The sequence below is a fragment of the Zootoca vivipara genome, chromosome 12 (assembly GCF_965207765.1).
Source record: "Zootoca vivipara chromosome 12, rZooViv2.hap1.1, whole genome shotgun sequence".
Lineage (NCBI taxonomy): Eukaryota > Metazoa > Chordata > Lepidosauria > Squamata > Lacertidae > Zootoca > Zootoca vivipara.
This window is the reverse complement of record NC_142595.1, coordinates 41,556,255-41,566,215: the sequence shown is the minus strand read 5'-3', so window position 1 is coordinate 41,566,215 and position 9,961 is coordinate 41,556,255. Positions and strand designations below refer to the sequence as shown.

Here is a 9,961-nt window from a genome sequence, read left to right as displayed (position 1 = left end):
GGGTAGGACCCGAACCAGTGGCTTCAAGTTGCAAGAGAGGAGATTCTGTGTAAACATCAAGAAGATTATAAGAACTGTTCAGCAATGGACTGGACTGGGAGTTGACTCCACTGAACTCCATATGAATAACTACTGTGTTGATATGTAAAAGGATATATCAGTTCCTTCTGATGCCATTTGCAACTCTCATTCTAGGGTGGTGCCTAAGGTTTACCAGCACATCATGGCCATGACATTTGCAGTCAAGGAGATCAACGAAGACCCTCACATCTTACCCAATATCACCTTGGGCTTTCACTTGTATGACAGCTATGACAATGCAAGGAACACATATCTCGCCACACTGCTGCTTTTATCCATGGTGGAGAAAATTGTTCCTAACTATATATGTGATGTTGAAAATAATCTGGCTGGGGTCATTGGAGGACTGGATTCTGAAATCTCTTTTTATGTGGCAACTGTTTTGGATATCTATAAGATCCCGCAGGTAGGACACCCATGTACAATACCTCTATTAGTAAGCTGGTTTGTGACCGTAAGAATAAATTCAATTCAATTCAAATACCTCTATTAGCTTGCTGAATTAACAGCACCAGTTCAGGGAGCATCACAAGTTCAGGCTGAGGATGAAATTGGGAGCAGAACCACGTATACCACCTTCAGATCCTTGGAAAATAAAGGTGGTATAAGAAAGGGTGGTACAAGAAAGGGTGCGATACCAGAAAAAATATGTCACCCTACCAATCTCTTACACACACGTCAAGGACACTGATATCCCAATGTTTAGGGGGAAAGGGTTTTCAAATTAAAGACACTCTGAAGGTACGGCAAATTGCAGATAAAGTCCAATTCTGCAGGGGAACAGTAATAGTACTCAGCAGCTGGTTCCAATTTGAAATAAATGTTCATAAGTGAAGTCTGAGAAGCCTTGAAAAGGAAAATGCAGAAATGGAAGTTGTGGCAGTTGGGGTATGTGCATCGTGAAGACAAAAGAAGCTTCAGAGAAGGAATGTGTATCCAACCCAAGATGCAATTCTGACATGGCTACAGTAAATAATGTCTAATGCAGTGTTAGGCGATCCTCTTTTTAGGGCATGGTGTGTCCCTCCAATCAGTTTTATCCATCGTAAGAAGACCCTGCCAAATTTTGAAAGTATGTGTAAGTTAAAAAAATATAAAATAATATAGGAGCAATGCGCCTGTCTGGTCAACAGAACAAATGTGTAACAAGCAGGAATAGGAGATGATCCAAATTTTCAGACCATCTACATGTGTGTCATTTATGTCAATGAGAGAGGGCATGCAATGCATGGTGGGTGGCTAAGGGCATATCTGACTAACATGATTCACCACATAATGTATATGAGTAGTTTGAAAGAATTCTGCAAATATTACTTTGTCTCTTCTCTTCCTCCATTTCCGCTTTAGCTCATTTACGGCTCTGCTCCAATCATGAATGATAAAAGCCCAGGGCTTCCCTTCTACCAGATGGCAGCCCCAGAAGCCCTTCAGTATGAGGGAATTCTCTCTTTGCTTCTGCATTTCAAGTGGGCGTGGATTGGAGTCATTGCAACGGACAATGACAATGGAGAAAGATTTGTGCAAACCATTTTCCCAATGTTTACCAAGAGTGGTATCTGCTTTGCATTCCTAGAAAGAATCCCCAATTTTAGTTTTATTTCTGAAATTACTGACATGTTAAATCAGGGAGCAATAATAAGCCACAAATTTTTAAGCAGCAAAGCTAATGTAGTGGTTGCCTCTGGAGAATCTTATTCCATGGCAACTTTCAGATTGCTTTCATACTTTTCAGAACATGATGACATGACAAAGAATGTAGAAAGTAAAGTATGGATAATAACAGCCCAGGTTGAGTTTGCTTCATTTGTCTTTCAAAGGAATTGGGATTCAGGAATATTCAGTGGTGCTATATCCTTTGAAATTCACTTCAGAAATCCACCAGGATTTCATCAGTATGTTGTGCACAGAAACCCTTCCACCACAGATGGGGATGGATTCATCAGGGACTTCTGGCAACAAGCCTTTGAATGTGTATTCCCAGATATCACTGCAGACAATCTAGAGGGGAATATTTGCACAGGAGAAGAGAAGCTGGAGAACCTTCCTGGATCACTTTTTGAACTGAGCATGACAGGCCACAGTTACAGCATCCACAGTGCTGTGTATGCCATGGCCCATGCTTTACATGCCATGTCGAGATCCAGACTCAGATACAGAGGAATGGTGTACAGAGGGAGAGGGAAGAATCAGAATCAAGAGTTTTGGCAGGTAAGGGCTGAACATCCTCAACTGGGAAAGCATGTTCCTTCCTGACACTTTATGGGTTCCCAAAATCCTATCAGCTTACTCTTTCCTCTCAGAGTTCAAACATTTGCGCTGGTGTATTAGGAAGAAGAACCCACAACTGAATTTATAATTCTACAGACAGAGTAGGAGGTGGCACTGATATGATAGCATCCTAGATTATTCCCCACATATTGTGCTGCATGCAAATGACAGTAGACCTGATAGGAAAGGGAAATGATGGTTGTGTCCTTCCTTGAGCAGGTACTGCCCTGTGTTTGAGCAGAAAGCATTTGTATGAGGGAAGCTTTGCTGTCCAATGATATACCACTTCATTCAAAGATCGGTTTCTGATCATCTCCGCTGCCAAATGTTTCAGTTCTGAAATATCGAAAACCCAGAAGTAAATGTTCCGGTTTTTGAACCTGTATTGAAAGAGCCAATTGGAAGCCACACCTCAGAAATTGAACGTTTCAGAAGTCAAAGGTCCTTATGGAATGGATTACATTCGAATTCTAAGTTTTGACTGTACTGTACTGTGTTTGAAGAGAAAGCATTTTTATGAGGGAAGCTTTACAGCCCAGTGAGGTGTCACTGAACAGCTCTCTCAACCGTTACCACAGCTTCCTATATATGAATCTGCATATATATATATATATATAGGAAGCTATGGGAACGGTTGAGAGAGATGTTCAGCATTACCTCTATCCCATATCAACCAAATACTTCCTTAGAGGAGGTGTTGCATATCACTCCCGTGTCGTCCGATATATTCAGCAAAAGGGAGGAGGAGGAGTAGAGAAAAGAACTTCGCTACTCACACATATTTAACTTGTGGGCATTCAGAAGGAGAAGGGTTGTAAGGAAGACTGAGAGAGAGGCATCCATGTGAAAGAAAATTGGTTGACTCTCTCCAAGCTTGGACCTGAATCCACTGCAAGTTGACTGAATCACCCCTCACCATTTGCTCTAGGTTCTGCTCATGGGGGGGGGGGGCAATGCTCCTCCCTGCATTAGACTGCAGTCTTTTCCAAACCCCTGTCTTTTCTGTTTTCAATCTAGCTCCATCAATTTCTGAGAAGCATCTCATTTAACAATACGGCAGGAGATGTGGTCTTCATCAACCAGAACGGAGAGGCAGCATCTAGCTTGGACATTATCAATTGGATCATATTCGCCAACCAAAGTTTGCACAGAGTGAGAGTTGGCAGGATAGATCCGCAGGCTCCACCAGACCAATCATTACTCCTTGATGAAGATGCCATCACATGGCACAGTTGGTTTAACCAGGTAGAGTTGCATTGTTTGCTAATTCAGTATTGAAGAGATTCAGTATTGAATAAGCAATCATTATCCACTTGCAGGTCTACTCACTGTCTTTTAGGTGGTAAATTGATGAGTGGTGTGTGACCAACTCATTCAGGTACCAGATTAAGAGCCAAAAGTTTACTGCTAGAAGACCAATATTTTATTAAGGAGGTTACAAAACAGAAGAACCCTTTTACTACAAAATAAAGTGAAGAATGGCGAACAGTGTAACTATGCCTTAGGGGGATCCTAGTTCAGATGAAAATAACAAAAGCTAGGTTGCCTCAGCCTAATCCCAACCATTCACAGACCCCAATACAAGCTGCATCTGTGCAAATGTGCTTTTTGCACCACCTAATCCTTCATCTGAATGTGGGTCATTAGGTCCAGATCAAATATCAGTTTTTCTATGAAAAGGCCTGGAGACAGGAGGGCAGGTTTTCTTTCAGTCAAATAGAGCCTTTGGGGACATTTCCCCAGCACAAGAGGGTATCCATGCTCAGAGACCATGAAGCTACAAAGTGGATTTCTTCACAATCATTGTGACTTTGAAGCAACAATATATCAAACAATGCAGACAAATAGTAAATTGAACTAATTAAATGGTAGCTGGATTTGGATAGCTTCATTCCAATTCACGTATTTGTCAAGAATATTTTTGTATTGGAATTCAGATTGTGTTCTTAAAACAAAATTAAAAAATTATTTATTTATTTATTTATACCCTGCCCATCTGGCTGGGTTTCCCCAGCCACCCTGGGCGGCTTCCAACAAAATATTAAAATACAATAGTCTGTTAAACATGAAAAGCTTCCCTAAAAAGGGCTGCCTTCAGACGTCTTCTAAAAGTCTGGTAGTTGTTTTTCCCTCTGACATCTGGTGGGACGGCGTTCCACAGGGTGGGTGCCACTACTGAGAAGGCCCTCTTCCTGGTTCCCTGTAACTTGGCATCTTGCAGTGAGGGAACCACCAGAAGGCCCTCGGCACTGGACCTCAGTGTCCAGGCAGAACGATGGGAGTGGAGACGCTCCTTCAGGTATACTGGACCGAGGCCATTTAGGGCTTTAAAAGTCAGCACCAACTCATTATTATTATTTATACCCCCAATCTGGGTGGGTTTCCCCAGCCACTCTGGGTAACATATTCAGAACTCTTCCCCAGGCAGCAACTGATGGGCACCAAAATCAGTTCTAGAGCTGTCTATCTAGTGGACGTCATACTCAAAAGTAAGAATTATAACAAAATTAACAGGGAAACTAGAGCAGGGATCCAAACCTAAGGCCCGGGGGCCGGGTGCGGCCCAATCGCCTTCTAAATCCAGCCCGTGGATGGTCCGGAAATCAGCATGTTTTTACATGAGTAGAATGTGTCCTTTTATTTAAAATGCATCTCTGGGTTATTTGTGGGACATAGGAATTCATTCATATATATTTTTCAAAATATGTTTCGGCCCGCCACAAGGTCTGAGGGACAGTGGACCTTCCCCCTGCTGAAAAAGTTTGCTGACCCCTGATAGAGTAACATGGCTATCATTAGCTGAAGAATCTGGTATCTGAAGAAGTGTGCATGCACATGAAAGCTCACACCAAAATAAAAACTTAGTGGGTCTTTAAGGTGCTGCTGGAAGAAATAAATTTTATTTTGTTTCGACTACGTCAGACCAACACTACGTCAGACCAACCTGTAACTAGAAATATCACCCCTTAACCGTCTCTTCTCCAGGCTAAACATACCCAGCTCCCTGAGGAACGGCTTAGGGAGCTGGGTATGTTTAGCCTGGAGAAGAGAAGGTTAAGGGGTGATATGATAGCCATGTTCAAATATATAAAAGGATGTCATATAGAGGAGGGGGAAAGGTTGCTTTCTGCTGCTCCAGAGAAGCTGACACGGAGCAATGGATTCAAACTACAAGAAAGAAGATTCCACCTAAACATTAGGAAGAACTTCCTGACAGTAAGAGCTGTTCGGCAGTGAAATTTGCTACCAAGGAGTGTGGTGGAGTCTCCTTCTTTGGAGGTCTTTAACCAGAGGCTTGACAGGCATATGTCAAGAATGCTGTTATGGTGTTTCCTGCTTGGCAGGGGGTTGGACTGGATGGCCCTTGTGGTCTCTTCCAACTCTATGATTCTATGATTCAAAGTGTACTTTAATGGGCAGAGCAATCCTTGCAGAACAGATGGGGCACTGCACATCCCAGAACAATATTGAGGGGAAATCACATAACTTCAAACCTTACTACTACTATGAATATGAAAAAAAAGCAATTGCTCTCTGTATGGCCATTACATATTACTGAAATTCTGTGTCAGTTTAGTAACATAGAGAAAGGGCCCAAAACATAAAGGATTCCAAAGTAATTAGTCTCTTGATGAACCCTCTGCTCTTTCATTTATGGATTAGATTCAGCCTCTTTCTGTCTGTACTGAGAGATGTCTTCCAGGATCCAGCAAGAAAGTGAAGGAGGGACAGCCACCTTGCTGCTACGATTGCGTCCCATGTGCAGAGGGGAAGATTGCAAACCAGGATGGTAGGAGAAATAAATAGATTAAATAGATCCAGACATAGTACTTAGATTAAATAGAACATTAAACATTTCAGTAAGCTGACATGATTGAGCTAAAAGGTCATTTCCTTATTATTATTTTCACCAGATATGAATGACTGTAATAAATGCCCAGACAAAGACTATCCAAGCAAGAACCGGGATGCATGTCTACCCAAGGATATCAGCTTCTTGTCTTATGAAGAACCATTGGGCATCAGTTTAGCCTGTTTCTCTCTTTCCCTTTCCTTGATCACAGCTCTGGTACTTGGTACATTTATAAAACACCACGACACACCCATTGTCATTGCAAACAACCGGAACCTCACCTACGCTCTCCTCATCTCTCTCCTGCTCTGCTTCCTTTGTGCATTGCTCTTCATTGGCCGACCAGAGAAGGTGACCTGCCTTTTCCGGCAAACAGTTTTTGGCATCATCTTCTCAACCGCTGTTTCTTGTGTCCTGGCAAAAACCTTCACAGTGGTTTTGGCCTTCATGGCTACAAAACCAGAATCCAGGATGAGGAAATGGGTGGGGAAAGGACTAGGCCACTCCATTCTCCTTTCCTGCTCCGTAGTCCAAGCAGGGATATGTACTGTGTGGCTGGCAACCTCTCCCCCATACCCAGATGTGGACGTGCACTCAATGACTAAAGAAATTATACTAGAATGTAATGAAGGGTCTGTGGCCATGTTTTACTGTGTCCTCATCTACATGAGCTTCCTGGCAATTGTAAGTTTTGCTGTGGCTTTTCTCGCCAGGAAGCTACCGGACAGTTTCAACGAATCCAAGTTCATCACTTTCAGCATGTTGGTCTTCTGCAGTGTTTGGCTGTCCTTTATTCCTTCCTATCTGAGCACCAAGGGAAAATATATGGTAGCTGTGGAGATCTTCTCCATCTTAGCCTCCGGTGGTGGGTTGCTGGGCTGCATCTTTGCCCCCAAGTGTTACATAATCATTCTGAGGCCTGAGCTGAACAACAAGGAACAGTTAATAAGGAAGAAAAATTAAAGAAATAAGAAACCTGTCCTTTGCTGTATTTTGTGCTTTTCTTTGTGTACAGTAGAATACTTCCTCCTCCTCCTCCTCCTCCTCCTCCTCCTCCTCCTCCTCTTCTTCTTCTTCTTCTTCTTCTTCTTCTTCTTCTTCTTCTTCTTCTTCTTCTTGTTTCCTTGAAATTTCAGAAGTTTGTAACAGCAAAGGAATGCTTCTTTGAATGTTGTGCACTGACTGGCATCTTTACCCTAGTATTCTGCCTGTCAAGATATCTTTTCTAAAGATATGTATATCACTGCTGAATTTTCTTGATGATTTTTTAATATAAATGCAACATGAGGTGATCATGCAGAAAATTAAATTTGGGGGCGGGGGGAATGACAGATTGCTTCATCTCTAACACACAAATATACACAAGGAGCAACACTGAAGGGGTTGCTAGGGCTGTACAGCAAATTCAGCCAATGCTTGAATCTTGAAATGAATCAGGCAGATTTGGGGGACCTGGACTTTGACTGAGTTAGGTGGAAGCAGCCACAGATTGTCTCAGGTTGGACAGAAAGAGCAGTGTTGTATACTCTGCTGACCAGCTGGTAAGTTTAGGATTAAATCTTGATTTTTGTAGTGGTCTGCTTCAACAGTGTGTTCTCTTCAGGGAACAACCTGGGAAAGAAGACCCAAGCAATATTGGGTCCTTTGCTCATGAGCTAGTGAGCAGATGATTCGATCCTTCAAGCTGTGCGGTCTACATCACCAGTATGATCCCCACGGGGGGGGGGGGAGAAGCAGACCCCAGAAGCATCTTATCCTCCACTCATCAACTGCAGTTGTAATTCAACAATATCTGGAAGTCTATGGTAAGAGATAAGAGAGTTGCTCTGCTCCAAAGGAAGAACTGTGAGGCAAGAGAGACTTCAGCAGGCAATGGTGTTTCCACCTGCCTGCCCCACCCAGCTGGGAAGAGAGTTCAGGGATAATGCTATTTTAAAAAATAGTTTCATAAGTTGTGTGTCTTACAAACCTAGAGAGCAAACAGACAGTGGAACAAGAAGTGACACATCCTGTCAGAGACATGGCTAGCAGAGAGGAATCTGCAGAGGGGGAGGAAGAGGCAGAGGAAAATAGAAACTTGATTCTTTCACACAACGAAAGTGAGATAAGCCCTTCTCACTCTGGAATGCTGCCTGTAAATTTCCGCAGCAGCACAGAGATGAAGGAGCAGGGTGCAGGTGATAGGAGGGAGTTGGATTCAACTCCAGAGGAGGAGGAATTGGCTGCACCTGAGCCTCCAAGAAGTAGGAGGCTGAGCAAGTGATCAGAAAAAAAGGAAGACCAGCAGGAAGCGGGGGCGGGCCTGGGGTATATCTGGCCTTGGGAAGGGCAGGAAGCCTGTCAAGTCAACTGACGCCAACAGTGAGGAATGAGTTGTGGGAAGCTCGGATTGCTTAAAGCTTGTTATTGCTAATAAACCTCAGCTAGTTAAACTGCCAGTGTGTCGTGTCTTGTGTGAGAGAAGTACTAAACCTAACACATCCCATGAAGAACCAGCTCCCCAACCCTTGATTATTTTCCTGTTGGATCAGGCCAATGGCCCATCAAAAATAATTATTATTATTATTATTCATTTCATTTCTGTTCCATGTCTGGGAATTCCCAGACATGTCCTCTTTTGTGGGTCCTGCATGCCCATCTGGGGGGAATTTTATATTTCAATGCAAATGTCCTGGATTTGGGGTGTTGTTGTTTTTTTAAAAAAGTGTGTGGGTAGCATTGTGGGAAATATATAGATCTCCTCACATTTTAGGTGGCTTACTATTATTTCTACCAGGATTAGCCTACATGCATCCTTTAAACGAAGGAAACATATTCCAAAATCTTCATGTCTGATAGATTATAACCAAAATGTATATTTGTGTCATGTACGGGAGTTCCCCTCTCCCTTCTGGTAGCTCACCGATAAGAATTAATGAGCATTTGGTAGATTCATATTCCTTTTATTACACCATTATGTTGCAAGCACAAAGAGGCAATCCTCCGCAAGGATATCAGTTGCCTATTCTGACTCCTCCTCATTTCTGCAGCAGGAAGCGCACCAATGGGAAGTCCCGTCCCCCCGCGGTCTCCTTTGTTCTCTGATACACTCAGACATCTGAGTTTGGGGGGGATGGAGGGGGTTCCCACACACACTCTTGATTGACAATTTGCATCCAGGTGGCTCTGTGGGTTAAAGCACTGAGCCTAGGGCTTGCTGATCAGAAGGTCAGCGGTTCGAATCCCTGTGACGGGGTGAGCTCCTGTTGCTCGGTCCCAGCTCCTGCCAACCTAGCAGTTCGAAAGCACGTCAAAATGCAAGTAGATAAATAGGAACCGCTCCAGCGGGAAGGTAAACAGCGTTTCCATGTGCTGCTCTGGTTCACCAGAAGTGGCTTTGTCATGCTGGCCACATGACCTGGAAACTATACGCCGGCTCCCTCAGCCAATAATGCGAGATGAGCGCGCAACCCCAGAGTCGGTCACGACTGGACCTAATGGTCAGGGGTCCCTTTACCTTTACCTTTACCTTACACCTTTTAAGTACAGCCTTATAATCCCCCCCCCAATAAATTAGCTCCACCATGTTCTCAGATGTATTTATTTTAACAAGAGTGTGGAGGAAACAGTATCCTTTGGTCAAAATGGGGAAATAGTTGCCGTATTTGGCATTATAAACTGGGTCACATTTCCAAACCACTCCTTCCTCAGGGTCAAAGTTGGAAAGATTGAGCCAATGGTTCACCAGGACAATGTCTTCATCATTAATGAGGATGTCAT

General features: G+C 43.3%; 1 protein-coding gene across 1 annotated transcript; it reads left to right on the top strand.

Moving 5' to 3' along the window:
• The first annotated feature begins 1,434 nt into the window (after positions 1 to 1,434).
• On the top strand, positions 1,435 to 7,165 carry LOC132592966 (vomeronasal type-2 receptor 26-like). Its single transcript, XM_088655475.1, has 4 exons — positions 1,435 to 2,289; positions 3,367 to 3,594; positions 6,013 to 6,139; positions 6,264 to 7,165. Exons 1-4 carry the CDS (start codon positions 1,453 to 1,455, stop codon positions 7,163 to 7,165), a joined length of 2,094 nt encoding a protein of 697 aa, XP_088511601.1. The 5' UTR covers positions 1,435 to 1,452.
• The last annotated feature ends 2,796 nt before the right edge of the window (positions 7,166 to 9,961 follow it).